General features: G+C 40.9%; 1 protein-coding gene across 1 annotated transcript in view; it reads left to right on the plus strand.

Moving 5' to 3' along the window:
• The window catches only part of ASAP1 (ArfGAP with SH3 domain, ankyrin repeat and PH domain 1), a 399491-nt gene that overhangs the window by 310606 nt on the left and 66651 nt on the right, over nt 1-22234 (plus strand). The window contains 9 exon segments of the mRNA XM_017870527.1: nt 1785-1833; nt 7662-7825; nt 9676-9809; nt 11675-11766; nt 17013-17199; nt 17443-17528; nt 18690-18805; nt 18943-19010; nt 19953-20060. Coding sequence (XP_017726016.1) covers nt 1785-1833; nt 7662-7825; nt 9676-9809; nt 11675-11766; nt 17013-17199; nt 17443-17528; nt 18690-18805; nt 18943-19010; nt 19953-20060 — 1004 coding nt within the window.

Genomic DNA, 22234 nt, shown 5'->3' on the forward strand with positions numbered 1-22234 from the left:
TGAAATCCTGCAACACTAATCTTAAGTATCCTTCCTTCTCTATCACAGCCCAGCAAGGCAGACCCACAGCCAAAGTGGATGATCTATATATAGAAGCACAGAAATATTTTCCTGCCCTTTGAAACCCTTCTGATGCAGTTGTGTGAACAGTCCTGACCCAAAAGATAAAATCAGTCATGAGGTTCTTTAGGTGTAGTCGAAGCTGCATTCTGCAGCATCTGTATGAAGTTTAGATTCCCTGTGATTTTCATTACCAAGAGATTTCTTGAGTTATTGATGAGAAAGAAATATGAAAATTTTGAATTATTTTATGACTTCAAAAAGCCAAGAATCCCTAGTTATGAGAATCTATAGGTTATTAATAATAGTTGTCAGTTATAGAGCATCTATTACATGCCAGGTGCTTTATATACATTATTGCTAATCCTCACGAAAGCCCTATCGGTTTTCCATTTTACAGAAGAAAAAACTGAGACTCCAAGAGGTTCAGTGACCTAAAGAAGATCACACAGCAGTAAAGCAGAGATTCAGCCAAAGCTCTCAGCACTGCCACCCATGGCATGTTCTTTTTTGTTTTGTTTTGTTTTGTTTTGTTTTGGGGTTTTATTTTGTTTTGTTTTGTTTTTGTTTTTTTGAGACAGGGCCTCACTGTGTCACCCAGGCTGGAGTGCAGTGGTTCAGTCACAGCTCACTGCAGCCTCAACCTCCTGGTCTCAAGTGATCCTCCTGCTTCAGCCTCCCAAGTAGCTGGGACTACAGGTGCACGCCACCGCATCTGGCTAATTTTTAATTTTTTTGTAGAGGCAGGATCTGTATGTTGCTGAGGCTGGTCTCAAACTCCTAGGCTTAAGCAGTCCTCCTGCCTTGACCTCCCAAAGTGTTAGGATTACAGTCATGAGCTGTAATATTAAGCATGATGTGTTCTTTGACATACACATTGTCTCTGTCTCCAGGGGAGATGAAGGGTGTGATTGCCTAGCCTAGTCACACAGGAGGTGCTCAGAATGTGTTAGTTTAACCTGAATATATTGAGAAAGAGCTTCCCTCATGTACACCCTGCCCAAAGTATCCAAGTTAGGCCACTCCTTCCCTTACATGGATAGCAGAGATTGAACCTTTCTTCCTGCAACCTGATTCAACCAGAGAGCAGCCCCAGCATCTGGGGCATAGTATTCCTAGTGTCGGGGGTGTTGGGGCTACCCCGTGGTTAAGTCTCAGAACAAATGGGGAATAGTAAATGAATCATTTCTGAAAAGGAGGGTTTTAAAACACACACACACACACACACACACACACACACACACACACACAGTAATAGTTGAATTGAAAATGAAACAAAATACTGAGTTAGCTGTCACTCTCCAGTTTGTCATAGAAATCCATTTGGATCAAATAGGACCTTCCCCTCTCCTCACTGTTTATTCAAAAGCAGTGTCAGATGTTTGCATGGTATTTGTGGTTATTTCATTGTATTCTTGTTGCACTTAAGAAAAATAATCTTGACAGAATGAATCATGTAGCTGTTTTATTGCTGTGTGACCTTGTGTAAGTCACTGAACCTCTTGGAGCCTCAGTTTGTCTGTAAAATGAGAAACAGATAGGGCTTTTGTGAAGATTAGCAATAATATACACGAGGCACCTGGTACATAATGGTGTAAAACTAAAATAATATTAAAATTCTACTTTTACTGGGTTGGTCTTCTTTCCAGGAACTTAAATCTGTGTTATACCTGAAAGTACCCTGCTTTCTAAGGTTTCACTTATTTTTCTTTTTTTTGTTTTAGATAATAGAACATATCACTTTCAGGCAGAAGATGAACAGGATTATGTAGCGTAAGTAGTTTTGAAATAAAGGTGCAATGCCTTGGATTGAAAAAGCACCTCTCTCTTTATGATATACATTAACATTTTCTTTTCATTTGTAAGAACCTCACCTGGTGGCTCCATGCTTCTTTCTTGCCTGTGGGCCATGTTGCTCTTCTCTGTCTGTGGTTCTCCCTCTTGTCTACTCAATAAGTTCTGGTACCTCCTGCAAGATTCTGCTCAAGCCTCACCCTCTCTGGGGTTATAGCTCCCTACTCTCTGCCCATGGTCTCTTCATACCCTTCTGTGATCCTGTGGTGCATGTCTGTAGCCCTCTAGAGACCAAGGGCTTTTTGAGGACAAGGACCGTGCCTTATGCATCTTTTAATCACATCCCCTGCCCTCAGGAGGGGCCTTTGCTCAGTTTTTGGTGGCCAAACATATCAGCCAGCCTACCTGGACACTTGACCGTTACTGTAAGAGGAGTAGGAGAGCCGGGCCCTAAAGTAAGGAACACTGGCCTGTGCCTTTCACTGGGGTGAACAGAGTCAATAAAAAGGAGCTTGATACAGTGGGAAGGACCGGGTTGGTATCACATACTCCTGGGTTGGAGTTTTGCCCTTACCTGACCAGGTATGCAACCTTAGATAGTCCCTCGCCCCTTTTTTAAAACACTAGCCCTGGTCCTGAGCCGTCTTTATTCCCTCCTCTGTCCTGTAGCCTGCCTAGACTGGAAAAGGCAGTGTGTGACTATTACAAATCTCAGCCGCTTGGGAGAGGGATGTTTTTGTTAAAGTGGGCAATTAGTGTTCACTTTTTTTTTTTATTTCTAATGAGTACTTGGGGTAATTTGGACCGAGTTTGATAAACTATCAAACTTCCTGTCCCATCAGTGGCACAGAATACATGCTGTGTTCCTCTCTTATTTCTGGAGAGCCACAGAATTCCGCTCATACCCTTTTTGCCTTACACTCACCCCTTTTCTGTCTCCCAGTTGCTTACTTGCTTTTGTTATTGCTCACACACACACAGTCTTCTCTGGGGAATTTTACTCTTCCCATTTCAAAGGAGAAATGATAAAGGATCAGAAAGAGAAGAGAACGTGGGTAGAAAAGATACGGAAGTGGGAGGAACAGGGTGGTGAAAGAAAACTGAGAGAGAAGGTAGAAAGACAAAGGAAAAGGAGGAGAAAGGTCTAATTAGCCATGCATTATTTGAATATTTAATGAATGCCAGCTGTATGCCAAGACTATGCAAAGCCTTGAGAATACAACATTAAATTAGACGGAGCCCCTGCCCTGAAGGAACTGCATCTCTACTGCAGGAGGCTGTCATAGGTGCGACATAGTGCAGGTGCTAAGAGTAAGGGCAGAGGAGGCCATGTGCTGCAGGAATAGACTCGGGACACACACCCTCATGGCTTCCTGGGGTTGTTGCTGAGAGATGACTTCCAAGAGGAAGGTAAGCCTGAACTGGCTCATGAACATAGGGGAGGGTTGTAAATACTGTATGCTCCAGGCAGGAGGCTCTGGTGGCACAGAAACAGGATGAAATTGGAAGGAAGTGATTGATGACTTGGTATTATGGGTATAGAGTTGGTGGACTGAAAGGTGACTAGAAGTCAATGAGAAAGGAAGAAGTCAGAGGCCTGGCCCTCCACCCACAGATTCAGAGAGAGGTACTATTTATAATAAACATGGGTAATAGTTACTGAGATGTTATGTGCTAAATGCACTTCATGTCTTATTAATCCTCACAACCCCAGAAAGTAGGGACTTTTGTCCCTAGTTTGCAAATGAGGAAACAGAGGCACAATGTGCACATGGTAACAGTCCGGTAAGCTAGGATTTGAACCCGGACAGAATTCCACAGTCACCTTGGAATATTGTTTCTCCTTATCTGATTTCGTTCTCTCCTCCTCATTTCCCTTTCTCAAAACCCTAAGTGGAACACAGGTGAGTAATTTGGGTGAGGCAGGGAACACAACCACTTTGTTTTCCCTTATGACTGAAACTCAGGCCTTCAATATTTTATTTACTCTTAGGACTTAACAGGTAATTCAGTCCCAGTTTTGTTAGAGATTCATTTCCTGCCCATGAGACTTAACATTTTTCAGTACAAGGATTACGTGGCCCATCCTGAAGTTGTACATTTTGCACTTTGCAGTTTTGTTTTTGAGACAAGGTTTCACTCTGTCACACATGCTGGAGTACAGTGGCATGATTATAGCTCAGCTGCAGCCTCAGTCTCCCAGGCTCAGGTGATCCTCCTGTCTCAGCCTTCCAAGTAGCTAGTGCTACAAGCATACATCACCACTCCCAGCTAATGTTTCTTTCTTTTTTTTTTTTTTTTTTTTAGTAGCCATGAGGTCTTGCTGCTGTTACCCAGGCTGGCCTCAAACTCCTGAGCTCAAGCCATCCTCCCACCTCGACCCCACGAAGTGCTGGGATTACAGGCGTGAGCTACAGTGCCTGGCCTGCTTTCTCTTTGGGTGCTGGTGGTGAGAGGGAAACTTTGTTTTGAGTGCTGTAGGAGGTCATGGCAGTCCACAAAGAAAGCACATGCCCCAGAGGGAAGCCTTAGTTCTTCACTTACCTCCAGGTTACAGAGAGGCAGTTTCGCTGCGTCACTGAGTTTATTTTTCATATGAAAGTGTTCGATGAAATTGAATGAAAAAATTTCTTCTCACTGAGGAAAGTTCACAAAGAGCAGGTGCATGTTAGACTCATTTGGCTTCTTGTCCAGGCTCTGCTGGCTACTGGCGTGTGTGTGTGTGTGTGTGTGTGGAGTCTTGCTCTGTTGCCCAGGCTGGAGTGCAGTGGCGCGATCTCAACTCACTGCAACCTATTCCTCCCAGGTTCAAGCAATTCTGCTGCCTCAGCCTTGCAAGTACCTGGGACTACAGGCGCCCGCCACCATGCCTGGCTAATTTTTTTGTATTTTTAGTAGAGACGAGGTTTCACCATGTTAGCCAGAATGGTCTCGATCTCCTGACCTCGTGATTTGCCCGCCTCAGCCTCCCAAAGTGCTGAGATTACAGGTGTGAGCGTGGCTTTTTTTAAACGAGATCTCTCTATGTTGCCCAGGCTGGACTTGAACTCCTAGGCTAGAGTGATCTTCCCGCTTCAGCCTCCCCAGTAGCTGGGACTACATACATGCACTACAGTGGTTAGTGGTTTTTTAACCTTAGGCAGATCATCTGGCTTCAGGCTTCTCATCAGTAAGATGCGATTATGTACCTCGATTGCAGAATTTTGAGAGGATAAGGTATGTAAAGCCCTTAGCACAGTGCCGAGTTATTTTTTATCTTATAAAACTCAAAACTACTTTTAAAGTATTAAAATACAATTATTCATTCTTTATGCTTTTGAGTATGCTTACTTGAAAATAATTTAAAAGTTAAAAAATGTTGTCACAAATGATCACTGTGATTCTTGGTCCTTTTGAAATTTAGCCATTTGTTTCCACCAAATTTGAATTATTTTCTCTAGAAAATTATCTTTTAAATATACTTTTTCTGATTATCGTGACAACTTCTTTATTTATTTGTCATGAGCTCCTAAGTAAAGAGGCAAATGGAAGGAACTCTGAAAAAGTGAGTCAACAAAAGTGTTTTCTTATTCCCATCTGGTCTGACACATTGCAGGCTAGGACCTTAGGCAAGTCATATAACTTCAGTTTCCTCATCTATAAAGTATTATAAACCCTAACTTAGAGGCATGTTGGAAGATTCTACAGGTTGAGTATCCCTTATTTGAAATGCTTGGGACCACAACTGTTTTGGATTTCGAATTTGGGCTGTTCAATTTATATGTTAAAAATTGTGTACATAGTAGATACCGGCCAATGTTAGCCAAATGCTATAATGCCTGAGGCAAGCAAAACAGAGGCTTTGCAGTCATATGAAAAGTCCAGTAACATCAGTGCCGCTGATAAAATGCAGTGGTCAGTTCTGTTGAACCCAGGTTCTTGATTTGTTTTTAACAAAACAATTTCTAGTTTCTAACTTCAAACTAACTGATATAAAAATACTGTTTTAATCTTCTAAAAGGTATAAAATCCCCCCATTCCTTCTGCGTATGAATTCCTAGACTGTTGGTTTTGAAATGTTCGGTTTTCTGAATCACAGTAGAAGTTAAGCTGTGATATGTGTATTTCTCCCAACATAGTGAAAGTGAACGCCACCTAGAGTCAAAGGTGTGACTTGCATTGTTCACATATTCCAAAAACATAGTTTGGTTTTTAATTATTATGCTCTCACTATTGCTTATTCAAAATCTTTTGTATAGTGCTTTGTTTCATATCCATTTCATTCAGCGATATACAAAAAAATGAGAGACTCAATTCTGAACCTCTGTATTGTCTGTTGAGAATAAACATTAGCTGTCTATGTAGTAACTAAAAAAATTAACAGTGGTTTGGAAATATTTTTTATTTTCTTCTTAAGAAATCAATTTGGCTTTTTTCTCATTTATGAAAGTAATACAAGCTCATTATAGTTTTGAAAAATTACAGAAAGGTACAAAGTCGAGCAATTACTCTATCAGTTGTTTTCTATAGAAAATCACTCAGAAAAAACCACTATTGACATATTGGTGAAATTCCTTTTAGCCTTTAATACATACATATATTTAAATATGGGATTATATCATTATATTAGTCCATTCTCACACTGCTATAAAGAAATACCCTAGACTGGGTAATTTATAAAGGAAAGAAGTTTAATTGACTCACAGTTCCACATGGCTGGGGAGGCCTCAGGAGAGTTACAATTATGGTGGAAGGGCAGCAAACATGTCTTTCTTCACATGGCATCAGGAGAGAGAAGTGTGTGGAGCAAAGAGGAAAGAGCTCCTTATAAAACCATCAGATCTCAATGCACTCACTATCATGAGAACAGCATGGGGGAAACTGCCGCCTAGATCCAATCACCTCCCGCGGTGGTCTCTGCCCAGACATGTGGGGATTATGGGGATTACAATTCAAGATGAGATTTGGATGGGGAAACAAATCCAAACCTTATCAATCATATAATAGGTTTTTTTGTTGTTGATTTCACAAAACACTATATTATGAGCATTTATTCAGTGTCACCCAAAAATTATTTGAAAATGTACACTTTAATGCCTACTTAACTGTTCTACTTTGTGATTATTTCATGCCTTATTAATCAACTCCCTGTTGTTGGATTTTTAGGTTATTTTAGTAACAAAGGGTTATTTTGTTTGGGACATATGTTAGTCATACTGTATATAAGTAAATAATCTGTAGTCTTCATTTAATACTATAAGTGTCATCATGTTTCCATGTTAATATGCCTTTTTCGTAAGTATAAGTTTTTATGGCTGCTAATGAAATACCCCTTCATTTTCACTGTTAAGTGTCCCCACTGACATGGAATTGCAGAAAACACGTACCTTTTGCTAAACTCCTTTTCTTGCCCCTCTCCATTTCTCATTCTTTCTTTCTCATCCTTGCACTGGATGGGTCCCTCACTGAGTCCTCTCCATTCCAACATTCCCTTTATTCAATATGTCCACACAGAAATGTAGTCTCCTTGTATATTTGTTCAAGTCCTCAGTTATATTGATTTTTTACTTTTCTCATCTGCTCCTCTCATCTCTCTCATTTTCCCCTATGTGTCGCTTTCCATTCTTTAACTCTCATCTTCCTTCAAGTTTGATTTCTTTGTTTTTCATCACTTTATTGCTATTTTGGAAGGGGGCTTCTCTTTTGGAATTACTTGACAAAAGTAGATTTTTTTTTTTTTTTTTTTTTTTTGCAGTGCCAAAAAAAAAAGAAAGAAAAAAAGGCCATGCTCTTATAAAGGCCTTTTCCTCTTATGTTTTTGCCAACAGATGGATATCAGTATTGACAAATAGCAAAGAAGAGGCCCTAACCATGGCCTTCCGTGGAGAGCAGAGTACGGGAGAGAACAGCCTGGAAGACCTGACAAAAGCCATTATTGAGGATGTCCAGCGGCTCCCAGGGAATGACATTTGCTGCGATTGTGGCTCATCAGGTTTTTATCCCCATATCTGAACAATCATTTACAACATCCTTTCTCTTCCTGTAGAACATAAAATGATCTACTTATTGAAAAACCTTAACCCCTGTGGACACACTCACATACACACACAAAACACATCTTCCCAAAGTGATTTTTCCTACTGCTGAGCTGCTTTTACCTATCCTGTTGTCTCTACCTGGAAAGCCCCCTCTTGCTCTCCTAGATGTCACTGCCAAAATACTACCTTTCCTATAAGGTCCGGGTATATAAGCACCATAGACGTTATGGAGAGAGTAGGGGGCGTGGAGTCCACATTTTTTATCACTGTCCGCTACTCACAGCCTGGACAATCTCACACTGAGTCCCTTTACTATTCCGATTCATAGTTTCCTTATCCTAAAAAAATGGGTCAATAAACCTCTTGCTATGGCACGGTGGCTCACGCCTGTAATCCCAGCACTTTGGGAGGCTGAGGTGAGCGGATCACTTGAGGTCAAAAGTTTGAGACCAGCCTGGGCAACATGGTAAAACCCCATCGCTGTTAAAAATTCAAAAACTAGCTGGGCGGGTTGAGGGGCACCTGTAATCCCAGCTACTCAGAAGGATAAGGTAGAAGAATCATTTCAACCTGGGAGGCAGAGGTTGCAGTGAGCCAAGATTGCCCATTGCACTTTAGCGTGGGAGACAGAGCGAGACTGTCTCAAAAAAAAAAAAAGAAAGAAAGAAAAGAAAATGGTACATGTGAAATCAACTGACATGTGGTACATGATTTTCATTCCTTCCTCCTCAGCCACATCCTCCCTAACCTCTATATCACATTGAAGTCACCTTCTCCCAAACTTTTATTTTCAAATATCTGTATATTACCTATGTATTGGCAACAGCTAGCATTGAGTATTCCCACTGTACTGAGAATCGTGCTAGGTGTTTTGCTTATCTCAGTGAATCCTTGCAGAACCCCTGTGAGCAAGATGCCAATGTTCCCATTTTACAGATGAGGAAACTGGTACTCAAAGAGGTTGAATGACTTGCATAAGGTCACACAGCTAGTAGGAGTCAGAACAAGGATGCAAACCTGGTATTCTTAAGCACTATGATATACTTTTTTTACTGTTTTACTTGTGAAACTGGACTTTCTAAACAAGAAGCCATAAGCACCTCTGAGAGAAGTCTCAGATTTTCGCCATTATTGTGTACATGTGTGATAGTGACACACATATTGTCAAGAAATGGCAGGCAGGTAGTAAAATCTCAGGCATTGACCAATCAGGAAGACGCTTGACCCAGAGAGAGACACCTGAAGATTTGGCTAACATAGAAGTAATAGTTCCCACTGTTCTAGGGCCATTGGAGGTTGTAGGAAAAAAGGCCTTAGGTCACTGAAAGAAACATTTGGCATTCAATATTTACAGCTGTCTTATTACTAAGAGGTGCTCATGGGGAGGCGGTGACCAAAACCTGTTGGATTAACCTTAGTTGCAACTTGGAGGTTAATGATGGCTATAGAATCCATTCCCCTGTGAGCAGTACTTAATAGACCTTCAATCCATCACTGTCAGAGGTGATAGTGGCAGTGAGGGAACATCTCTCACAGACCTGAAGGTGTTGCATAGGATCTCTTAAGAAAAGCCTTTCTCACATTTTCACAAGGATAAAGTGCTTAATTTTGTTTTCAATTCAGTATCAAAGGGAAACTTTTATTGTAGCCCCTAGGCTAAACCTCAAGAGTCCGTTTCTTCTATTTAAGTCTTTCTTTCATCGTTCTTAACAATTTGTACTACTATTGTTTTAGCTTCCTCTGTGGTTGGCACACTAAAATTAGATGTCTTTTAGTTTCATTGTCTTCAAAATTCTTTCCACAGAACCCACCTGGCTTTCAACCAACTTGGGTATTTTGACCTGTATAGAATGTTCTGGCATCCATAGGGAAATGGGGGTTCATATTTCTCGCATTCAGTCTTTGGAACTAGACAAATTAGGAACTTCTGAACTCTTGGTAAGTAGTGACCTGTACTTGGGAAGAATGATATTATTGTCATGAGTAATTTTAATATATTATTTTGGATTTTTTTTATATGTCTGCCAAGTACAAAGAATTATAATTCCTGAATTTTGTGAGTTTGCATAGATGTTTAAAAAGTAACTTTTGTGGTGTGTAATGTTGACTGTTTCTATTTCCTGTTTGAAGAAAGGATGAACCATACATGTCTATAAGTAGCTCAGTGAAATTGGCTCTTTTCTTTTGGGATGGGCTTCTTCAAAACTACTTTTTTCTTTTTGAATTAGTTTTCATATAACTCGCAGAAATAGCAGTTAAACTGAAATGGTCACATTACCTCATGCCTTCTGTTGTAAATAATGACTAAAGAGTTTATCTCAATTTTATTTTTATTATTTCTAAGTTAGTAAAAGTACACATGAATTATGAGTGGCTTGTTAACTATTGTCATAAAACTGGCTACTCTCTAGCCCGTAAATTCTTTAAGTAGTAAGGGAAGAAATTGTGTGAAGTTGTGGTGCTTAGCTTCTTAATCCAAAAAAGGGGTTATGTACACCTAAACTTGTTTTCCTTTACCCTCTGCCCTTCCCATCATGAGTCACCCAGATTTGGAGTTGTCATCAGGTCCAAATTGCTCCCTGAGATATACCAAAATACTGAAGGGGAGCCCTATTTGGCATCCCCCAAGTAGGATGCCTACTGGACAAATGTCCTGTCTTGCATAATTTTAACACTGGTGCACTGTGAAATAGTCTTTGTACTAAGAGTGAAATTTTTAAAATAAAATATGACTTCTCAGACAGGAGGCTCACCCTTGAGCAGAACCTGAGTGAACCTGGGCTCAAAAAAAAGCTGAATGTCTAACTTATCAGTAGCCTTGACCAAAAAGGGCAGTTAGTGACCCAGCCAGCAGCCCTGGCCATCTGAGCATTCACTAAGCAATCGTGATCTGTCTTGTGTTCTATGCACAATACAAAACATTCCTTCTAATTTAGAAAGTAGGAAGTTACCATGCTGATACTTGGCTCCCTAGTTCACTTCAGGATTATAGAGAAAAGACACAGACTTAATACCTGTAACACATTCTTCTTTAGTGCACAAATGATGTCCCTCATCTCCTTGACCTGTATTAATGAAACCCAATTTGATGACAAGAAAGAGGAAAGTCCAAATCCTAAATGTTTGCCATGCAATAAACCCAAGATTTTTTCCCTCAAAGACGTGGTTGCGTGTATGTTTCTTAAACTTTGCATCCCAAAATTACATAAAATGATTAGAGGCCCTTCAGAAGAAATTTTCTTAGAATGCTCTTGAACCCAGAAGCAAAATGCTTCCTGGGTCCTCTGCTGCCTGCAGCATCTTAATCTGTACCCAAATATAAAGTAATCAATCCTGTGTCCTTTTCTGTCCTGGGAGTAAATTTGTTCAATATAAAAAGAAAACATGATGGTGGTTGAAAAGCTATTGCTGTTCATTAAAAGTTTAGCCTGGATTCACAAATGGAGCCTGCTCTCTGTAATCTCAGATAGTTTGTATGTGTGTAGGACCAGATTCTGTTCTAGCGTTTATCACATATTTGTAGACATGATTGATTTCCTTGTCAATGGCCCCACTAGACTCTGAGCACCTGTGGAAAGGAAACGTAGTTTACCCATTTCTGCATTTCCAGCACTTAGTTTGGTGTTTGGCACGTGGTAGATGCTCAGTAAATATTTGTTGACCACATGGATGGTGGTTTGTATCCTGAGTCAAATGAGGGAAAATACATATTCATAAATCTCAAAAGCAAATAATAGGAGACTTAATTAGTAGCAAAGAGTTTGCTATATTGTGGTTTTGTTCTTTTTTTTTTTCTGTTACAGCTGGCCAAGAATGTAGGAAACAATAGTTTTAATGATATTATGGAAGCAAATTTACCCAGCCCCTCACCAAAACCCACCCCTTCAAGTGATATGTAAGTATTTGTGATATATTGAACTTTTTTTTTTTTACCATTCTATAATTGTTTTCCCAAAAAACTTTTAGTTTTTTTTTTTTTTTTTTGGCTGGGCGCGGTGGCTCATGCCTGTAATCCAACCACTTTGGGAGGTCGAGGTGGATGGATCACGAGGTCAGGAGATCAAGACCATCCTGGCTAACACGGTGAAACCCGTCTCTATTAAAAATTTTGAAAAAAAAATTAGCCTGGCGTGGTGGCAGGCACTTACAGTCCCAGCTACTCTGGAGGCTGAGGCAGGAGAATGGCATGAACCCGGGAGGCAGAACTTGCAGTGAGCCGAGATTGCACCGCTGCACTCCAGCCTGGGCAACAGTGGGAGACTCCATCTCAAAAAAAAAAAAAAGAAGTCTTTAGTTTTTTACAGTTTTGTTTGTTTGTTTTCAGAGCAAACCCCACTGTCAGGGGAAAGCAGAGCAGAGAAAAGTATTTAGAAATGTATTTCTAGGATGCACAGATTCTTTTCACCCTCACCTTCCCCTAGGTAGCTGCAGCTGAGTACCTGTTCTGTGAAGCACAGATCGTCATGGGGGCAGTTCTCTCAAAAACATGGCATATTGTGATAAGTAAGAGATATTCAAAGACAATGGGAAATTCCTGTTAGCCTGGCAAAATCCAAATGCTTAAAAACCCACTCAGCAAGACTGGGGAAACTGACATTCTATCTCATAATATTGCCAGTAGGAGTACAAAACGGTACACTATGAAAAACAAATTAACCATATTTACCAAAATTATAAATGTACTTAACCCTTTGACTCGGCAGTCCCACTCCTGGGAATTTATTCCTATTCCATAATACAAAGAGATTAGGAACAAAAGAACGTCTGTAGGCATGTGATGAAATAGTCTATGGCAGAGTCACACAACAGAACACTATGAGATGGAAAAAAAACAAAAAAGCACAAATTACACTGAAAAGCTTTTCAAAAGTTCATTTGATTGTAAAACTACCATGAACAAATAAGACCTAAGTTTTACTTTACCAACTTGATAACAGCAAGTGCTCAAGCACATACACAGTGCAGTCGCCCACACCAGCATTTTTGAAATGTTTGCATGACCCAAACCTTGAAGGCACTGCTACCAGATGAATGTCGTAACAGCATGGATTTTTATGTCCTGTTTCTCACGTGCGAAGCAGCATCAGCATCGCCTGGTCAGCTTTGCGCCTCGTTTAGTCATTTGGCCTCTGTTAGGCTTTCGCCTTCAAAATGTCTGTGGTTCTCCAGTATCACTAATGTTGTGGTTAAGGTCACAGATTTTGGAGCCAGACTGCTGGATTTCATATCATAGCTCTGCCTTTTCCTAAACTAAGTGACCTTGGACAAGTAACTTTGTCTGTGCCTTAGTTTCCTCATCCAGAACATATATCTACCTCATAGGGTTGTGGTGACAATTAAAGGGCTTGAATAAAAAGTGCTTGGAGCAGCGTTTGGTCTACAGTTAGTGCTGTATAAGTATCTATTATTATTATTATTATTATTGGTCTGTAGTAAGTGCTGTATAAGTATTTACTACTACTACTATTATTACTTCCTTGTTTGGCCAGTGACCCAGAGGCATAAAGTGAACCTCTTGTAACATGCAGTTTGATCACTCATTTAGTCTTTGATCAAATCCTTATGAGGCAGCTTCCCTGCTTCAGGCACTCTTGTAGGTGCTGAAGATACAATAGCAAACAAGACAGAGTTTCTGTCCTGCTTACATTCTGAGGAGAGAATAACACAGGGAATTAAAAAGTCGGTAATACAATTACACATTGTATTAGGTGTTATGAAGAAAGTACAACAAGAGGAGGTGTTGAAGTGTGTGGGGAAGGGGAAGGGGGTATTTTTATCAGGTTGAAGATGGGGAAAGTGCAGAGCTGAGGGGCATGAAGGCCCCCTCCCTAGGGGAAGCAGCCAGGCAGCTGAAACAGTCATTGTGGGTGCCCCAAGGGGCAGAAGGAAGATGTGGAGGGAGAGAACTGAGCAAGAGGGAGATTGGGGGGGAATGCTGGGCTAGATGGAGATGGGGCCAGATCATGTAGGACATGGACTGCCTGGGGATTTGATTGTGTAATTGAGAGGTTTTAAACAGGAGTGGCATGATCTGAGTTGTTTTCTAAATTATCTTTTTTTGGGGGGTGGGGGATGGAGTTTCACTCTCATTGCCCAAGCTGGAGTGCAATAACATGATCTTGGCTCACTGCAACCTCCACTTACCGGGTTCAAGCGATTCTCTTGTCTCAGCTTCCCTAGTAGCTGGGATTACAGGCATGCGCCACTATACCCGACTAGTTTTCTGTATTTTTAGTAGAGAAGGGGTTGCTTCATGTTGGTCAGGCTGGTCTCGAACTCTCGACCTCAGGTGATTCGCCTGCCTTGGCCTCCCAGTGTGCTGGGATTACAGGCATGAGCCAGCGTGCCCGGCCTCTTAAACTGATGATGTGATATTGGTTCTCAACCAAGGGTGACTTTGCCCCCAGAGGATACTTGGCAATGTCTGGAGATAGTCTAGTTGTCATGACTTGGACAGGTGCTACAGGCATCTGGTGGGTAGAGGTCCAGGATGGTGCTAAACGTCCTACAATGCATAGGACAGCTGTCAAGAGAAAAGTATTACCCAGCCCCAAATGTCAGTAGGGCTGAGAATGAGAAACCCAGCTGTAGCTGATGTATGAAGGACAGACTTGTGGGGAATGTGACGGGGCCTGGGTGCCTATGGAAACAGACAGGGAAGAAGCTGTTAGACTAGATCCACTGAGCACTGAAGGTAAACTAGACAAAGGTGGTAGCAATGAAGGTAATGAAATGTGGTTGACTTTCCAATATATTTTGAGGGAGAGCCAACAGTTTTAATATGAGATGTTAAAGACGCTGTCAAGATGACACCCAAGGTTTTACATCTAGGTAAATAGGTAGTAGCATTAACGAAAACAGAGTAGATAAGGAGAGGACTGGGTTTAAGGGGACAGAGGAGAAAAGTTGTCTTTATCAGCCATAGAACTAGAATTCTAGTGTCCAGATTTCCAGACAAATCTATTTTCCACTGTCCCTATTACTTCAGTGTCAGAAAACCTTAAATTGCAGGGGACCATGGGCTCAGTGCCCATAAAAAGTTGAAGGCATTGTGCCTAGTAAGAGGCCAGATACTTCCTATGGCCACAGAATTAGCGACCTAAGGGTAGAGGTGATTTTCAAGGTGATTGTGTGATACCTGAGCACCCTCTGCATCATTTCTTCCAATAATTGTGTGGGCATCTGCGTGATATTTCCAGTGACAGTAAGCCACCTGCAGACATTCCTGAAATGCAGATGAATGCGTAGCAACAGTAATCTAAGATCTACCTCCCCGCAACTTTGCATCTTTAAGCCTAGTTCTGCCTTCCCAGACAATAATTGGGGAGGAAGCTTTGAAATGAACCCCTAACACGTGCATCACTCTTTGTTCCTTACCCATAATCTTGCTTCCTTGGAAGGCAGCTGTGATTACTAATATTTCACAGGTAAGGAAACTGAGACTCAGTGAGAACTTGATTTACCCAGGGTCACATAGTTAGCATGTGGTCTCAGACTTGAATCAAGAGCCATTTAATTTTTAAGACTGCTGCTCCATCCATCAACACAGTAGCTGCCTTTCATACTTTATATAAGACACATGCAGCAGAGGCCTCAGAAGCCAGGCTTGGGCCATTCTTTTGATTACTGGAAGTCCTCTAATTCATCAGGCTCTTGCCATCCTAAAAGGACTTTGACCTAAGCATAAAGGACACCCATGAGCATAAGATCTTGGTTACTTAGTAGAATCTGTTGATCTTTTCTCAACTGCACAGGGTTGAGAAAAGACCAGAGGCTGTGTGCCATCATCAACCAGCTCAACTGTTTTACTGCCAACCCAGAATGAAAACAACACAGTGTTAAACTGTGTTGCCTGACTGTGGGGTGTTGGAAACAGCGGCAGCTTCCACAGGTGGAATGCATATTTTTGAGCAAGAAAGTTTATGTCCTTTGTGTTAGAGCCCTCTCAGAAGGAAGAAAACACTTCTTAGGCACTGTACATCCTTTAATTCAAAATATACCAATGTCTTATCCCCATTTTCAGATTTAAAAAAAACTCAAGCTCATGACGATTAAGCAGTTTCCCATGGTCACACAGCTGGGATGCTGTAGAACTAAGATTTAATCCAAAGTTCATTTACTGTCTTTATTAATTAGCTCATATAACTGGGAAATTCAAGGGGTGGATTCAGGTGCAGCTGGATCCAGGCTTAACAGCATCACATGGACGCTAGCTCTGTTTCCCTGACTCTTACCTCTCCTTTCCTCTGAACTGACTTCCATTTTAGTCTTTCACCAGAGGTGGCCAAGGCGACCATTGGACCACTTAGGTCATATACTCAACCCTGTGGCTGGGAGGTGAGCTCAGTCCCACCAGAAACACTTGAACTGAAGTAAGGAAGGCGATTCTCAAGAGAAGGAAAAAGTACCACACCCCTTCAGACTTTGGGCATGTTATCCACGAGGTCTCCTGCTCCCATACTGAAACCTATGCAGGAAAGACAGCTCATCTTCACCCCTTTGGAGCTCAATGCCTGACCTGGGGGAGTTGCTTTAGTGACAGCTTTTCTGAGCCTTAGTTTCCTCACCTATAAAATAGAGAGTTATGGCCGGGTGCAGTGGCTCACGCCTGTAATCCCAACACTTTGGGAGGCCAATGCAGGAGGATTGCTTGAGCTCAGGAGTTCAAGACCAGACTGGGCAACAGAGCAAGACCCCATCCTTTTAAAAATTTTATAAAATAAAAGGGAGTTATACCAGACGACAAAATCCTTTCCATGAAGCTCTGAAAACTTTTAATTGGTCTTTCAGAATGTTTAACTTCTTACTATTTTTAATTTCTTCATATGCTGTATATCAGAGTTTGAAGTATTTATAAATAGTTGATTTCTCATGCTGTTGGTCAAGGTGAAAAAGAAATCTGTGATTTATGTGCCCGTTTACTTTGTAACTGTATCTATTACCTGTATATATTAGTAAATATATATTATTTTCTTTATTCTGTCGCTATTGGAGTAATTTGGTCTAAAACATGGTTTACTTGAATGGTGAAAAGAAGCGTATCTTAATTAAACTAACTTATCAAAGAGAATGTTTGTCAGAAAAATGTAAACCTTTCTTAGCACTTGGAAAATAAAAATTCTTTATTTTGTTCTGTTTTAGGACTGTACGAAAAGAATATATCACTGCAAAGTATGTAGATCATAGATTTTCAAGGAAGACCTGTTCAACTTCATCAGCTAAACTAAATGAATTGCTTGAGGCCATCAAATCCAGGGATTTACTTGCACTAATTCAAGTCTATGCAGAGGGGGTAGAGCTAATGGAACCACTGCTGGAACCTGGGCAGGTAAGGCCTCACTAAAATCATAGAATAAAAAGTAGTGCGGAAAATCAGTTTAAAAGGTGACTTATTTTAACATTATACCATATAATGAGACCCTTATACATTGGGTGGCCATGTCTAAATCAAGAGAATATGAGAGTGAAAAGGTGTGCTCCTTATAATTACTTGGGGGGCAACTGATATATATGAAGCCTCCCTTGGCAGAGCATATTATCGACTTACTTGTATTTTTCTTTCCCTTTTTAGGAGCTTGGGGAGACAGCCCTTCACCTTGCCGTCCGAACTGCAGACCAGACATCTCTCCATTTGGTTGACTTCCTTGTACAAAACTGGTATCATTTTTGTTTACTCTGTTGAATTACTTGAATTCGCCTTATAAATTAACACAAACCAGTCCTATCAGTGGCCTAGATCAGGAATTGACAAGCTTTCTCTGTATCGCGCTAGATATAAAAATTACTTTTGGCTTTGCAGGCATGAAGTCTCTCTGTCAGAGCTATTCACTTCTGCGATGGTAGTGTGAAAGCAGCCATAGACAGTGTGTAAACAAGCAAGTGTGGTTGTATTCCAATAAAACTTTATTACTTTATTTGTAAAAACAGACAGTGCACCAGATATGGCCTACAGGCTATAGTTTGCCATCCCTTGGCCTTTATAAATGTAAAATTATGTCTGTATTCAAAAATCTGCTGCACAGATTGGACACGTTTCCTAACCATTAGGAGAGGTTAAAAAAGAGAAAACTTAACAGCACAGGTCAACCAGATTTGTAAGTTTTCATTGTTCATAAATTCATTAAGACAGCAGCAATGTGTGTGGCTGGATCAATAGCTCATTCAAGTTTGGGATATACTGATGGGAGTATAAGAGTGAACATAGGAAGTTTGGACTTGCTGGATTCTTTATTCTTTATCTGTTCTGTAAGCAACAGATTATGAGAAGGAACTAGAGCTCATCCAAAGAAGATGATCAAAATAGTGAGGGGATTTGAACCCATATAGGAAGAGTGGTACATAGACACAAGCCAAATTGTATAAAAGTCCAGGTTTCTTCCTCAGAGACAATATAGCATAGTGGCTCAAAGCATTGGCTCCAGAGACAGATTACCTGTGTTCAGATATCCCTGCTTCACCATCCCTATCTTAAAAATCTTGAAAGCAAGCACTTCAGTCTCTCTGCACTTCAGGTTTTTCTATCTGTAAAATAGGTTATTATTAGTACTTACCCCATCAGATGGTTGTAAAGATTCAGTGAACTAATACATGTAAACGTTAAGAAACAGTGCCTGTCCCATAGTACTTGGCACTCTGAATAAATGCTGGCTGTTATCACTGTATTGCTTATAAATCTAGGTTAGAAACATCATAATTTTCTCTATTATAATAATTAGGTCTCAAATTTGACTCAGTTGTCAGCACAAAAATAAGTGGCTAATCCATAGTTGTAAGTTATAGAGTAAGTCATTTTTTTCTAATAATCATCTAATTTTTCAGTGGGAACCTGGATAAGCAGACGGCCCTGGGAAATACAGTTCTACACTACTGTAGTATGTACAGTAAACCTGAGTGTTTGAAGCTTTTGCTCAGGAGCAAGCCCACTGTGGATATAGGTAAGAGTGTGTCCCAGTGTCTTCATGACTGTATTAAAAGCATGTGTTGCATGTTACATTGTAATTTGATTATTGTTCCTTGCCTTCTTAAGGTGTTTCCTAGATAATTATGCAAATTAATTTTTTCCCTGTTTCAGTTAACCAGGCTGGAGAAACTGCCCTAGACATAGCAAAGAGACTAAAAGCTACCCAGTGTGAAGATCTGGTAAGCAAAAATGGATGTGGGAGATTTATTAGACTTTGGGTGCCTTAAAAGTGTCATTCTGAGAAGCTAGAATTGAATATTTAAAATGCAGATTCTTTTTTTAACATTGGCTAAAGAAAATCAGATAAGCAATGTGCTACATTAGAAAAAGTGGTAAATTGATCAATTTGTCATCCACATGTTTTTGGAATACAGTTAAAGGAGATGAAAGGCATTACAGAAGTATTATTACCAGATCAGCTTGTGGATTGAGGTCATGCTTTTTATTTCCCAGACCGTAAGACTTTCTCTGCAGCTTAACAGTAAAGAATTACTTGAGAAGCTGCTCCAAAAATTGGGCAAGTAAAGCTCAGAGTGCAGTGGTCTTCAAAATGTTAACACACTGTTCTCCCAGCCCCTCCCCTTCCTGTGCACACTCACCTTTTTTGACCCCACTAGTTCTTGGTTAGCAAGTCAGGGCCTTCACATTAGTGTGATTCTCTTGAGTTTCTGCTAAGTGCCAGGTTCCAGGCTCACCAGTTGGGCCTTTTTATTCTTAAAGAATCCTTTGAGACAATTATCCCTGCTCCCATTTTATGAATGAGAAAATGGAGCCACAGATTGGACTGGGACCTTAAAAGCCTACCTCTTAAACTTCAAAGACTCATTTTGCCGTTCAGCCAGGAGTTTGCAAGTTTGAAGCCCATTTAATAAGAAGAAAGCTTTTAATTTTGGAGACAAGTCATCAAAATAAAGAAGGCTCTGCCTCCAATTGTTTGCATTTCTTCTTGAGCCTGTCACATAGCAGTACAGCTTGTCTAATCAGAGTGTTGCCTGTAGTACACCTACAGATGATTCATTGAACACTAGGAATAAGGTGGGATTTGCTCAGTGTTTGTGTAATATTGGGATGTTTCAGCATTTAAATTAAAATGGTGCACATTTGCTGTTCCTTCCTTCCAGCTTTCCCAGGCTAAATCTGGAAAGTTCAATCCACATGTCCATGTAGAATATGAGTGGAATCTTCGACAGGAGGAGATGGATGAAAGCGATGATGATCTGGATGACAAAGTGAGTGTAAATTATGTCCTCGAATTCCTTAACACTTACCCCAACTTTTCTTTTTTTTTTGGAGACAGAGTCTCGCTCTGTAGCCCGGGCTGGAGTGCAGTGGCGGGATCTCAGCTCACTGCAAGCTCCGCCTCCCGGGTTTACGCCATTCTCCTGCCTCAGCCTCCCGAGTAACTGGGACTACAGGCGCCTGCCACATCGCCCAGCTAGTTTTTTTGTATTTTTTTAGTAGAGACGGGGTTTCACCGTGTTAGCCAGGATGGTCTCGATCTCCTGAGCTCGTGATCCACCCGTCTCGGCCTCCCGAAGTGCTGGGATTACAGGCTTGAGCCACCGCGCCCAGCGCAACTTTTCTACTCTGTGTAGACAAGATCCATTTTTGGTGAGATTGATTGATTGTGGTTTTATGATCCGATGTACCAGGGCCATTTTTGTTGTTCAGTCCTTATTGGGCACCATTTAACAGCTATGTTAAGGTTGTCCAGAAACAGAGCCAACAGGATAGGGAAAGAGAGAATTTTTTTTTTTAAGGAATTGTCTCACATGATTGAAGGTGCTGTCAAATTCAAAATGCATAGGGCAGGCCAGCAGGCTGGAAATCCCAGCAGGAGTTAATGTTGCAGTCTTCAGGCTAAAGACAGTCTGGAGGCAGCATTCTTCCTCTTTGGGGGACCTCAGTCTTTTCTCTTAAGGCCTTTCTTTGGCCGATTAGGTGAGGCACACCCACATCATGAAGGGTAGTTCCCTTGACTTGAAATCTCTCATTTAAATGGTAATTGCATCTAAAAAATTCCTTTACAGTAACATCCAGACTAGTGTTGTACCAAACACCAGGACACTGTAGCCTGTTGACACATAAAATTGACCATGAGGCTGGGCATGGTGGTTTATGCCTATAATCCCAGCACTTTGGGAGGCCAAGGCAGAACTATTGCTTGAGGCCAGGAATTCAAGACCAACCTAAGCAAAATGGTCTCTATAAAGCAAATGGATCAATCAACAAAACGTGATGGTGCTACTGGAGAAGCTGAGGCAGGAGGATTGCTTGAGCCCAGGAGTTTGAGGCTGCAATGAGCTATGATCATTGCATTCTGGCCTGAATGACAGAGCAAGACCCTTTATCTTAAAAAAAAAAAAAAAAAAAAAAAGTAAACAAAAAACCTTCAAAACAAGTAATTAGTAAGTAAATAACAGTTGTTATTTATTGAACATAATCATGCACCATATAACGTTTCGGTTCACAACACACTGCGTACTCAATGGGAATCCCTATAAGATTAAAATGGAACTGAAAAATAGCCATCACTTAGTGATGCCATAGATGCCATAATACCGTAGTGCAACGCATTCCTCAGATGGTTGTGGGGATGTTGGTATAAACCAACCTACTGCACTAAGTTGTATAAAAATGTACAATAATATCCTAGGCCTTCACTCACACCCAGAGCAGCTTCCAGTCCTTCAAGCTCCATTCATGGAAAGTGTCCTACATAGATGTACCATTTTTTAATCTTATATACCATATTTTTATTTTACCTCTTCTATGTTTAGATACACAAGTAATTACTATTGTGTTACAGTTGTTTATAATGTTTAGTACAGTAACATGCTGTACAGGTTTGTAGCCTGGGAGCAATAGGCTATACCATATAGCCTAGGTGTGTAGTAGGCTCTCCCATCTAGGTTTGTGTAAGTATACTCTATGATGTTTGCATAAGAATGAAATCACCTAACACATTTCTCAGAATGTATGCCCATCATTAAGGAATTGTGTTCATTAAATATGGATTAGACAGATTTAAGTGCTTATGTTATCTCAGATCGTCTTTATTGAAAGTCCATAACTGGGTGCAGTGGCTCACACCTGTAATCCCAGCACTTTGGGAGGGTGAGACGGGTGGATTGCTTGAGCCCAGAAGCTTGAGACCAGCCTGGGCAACATAGCGAAACGCTCTCTCTACAAAAAATACAAAAATTAGCTGGCCGTGGTGTTGTGCACCTGTGGTCCCAGCTGCTTGGGAGGTAGAGGTGGGAGAATCACCTGAGCCTGGGAACTCAAGGCTATGGTGAGCCAAGATCGTGCCACTGCACTCCAGCCTGGGTGTGGGTGTTTGAGTAAGACCCTGTCTCAGAGAAAAAAAAAAAAAGTACATAAGGGACATTGTTATCCCCAT

Source organism: Rhinopithecus bieti, unplaced genomic scaffold (genome assembly GCF_001698545.2).
Source record: "Rhinopithecus bieti isolate Rb0 unplaced genomic scaffold, ASM169854v2 scaffold_54, whole genome shotgun sequence".
NCBI lineage: Eukaryota > Metazoa > Chordata > Mammalia > Primates > Cercopithecidae > Rhinopithecus > Rhinopithecus bieti.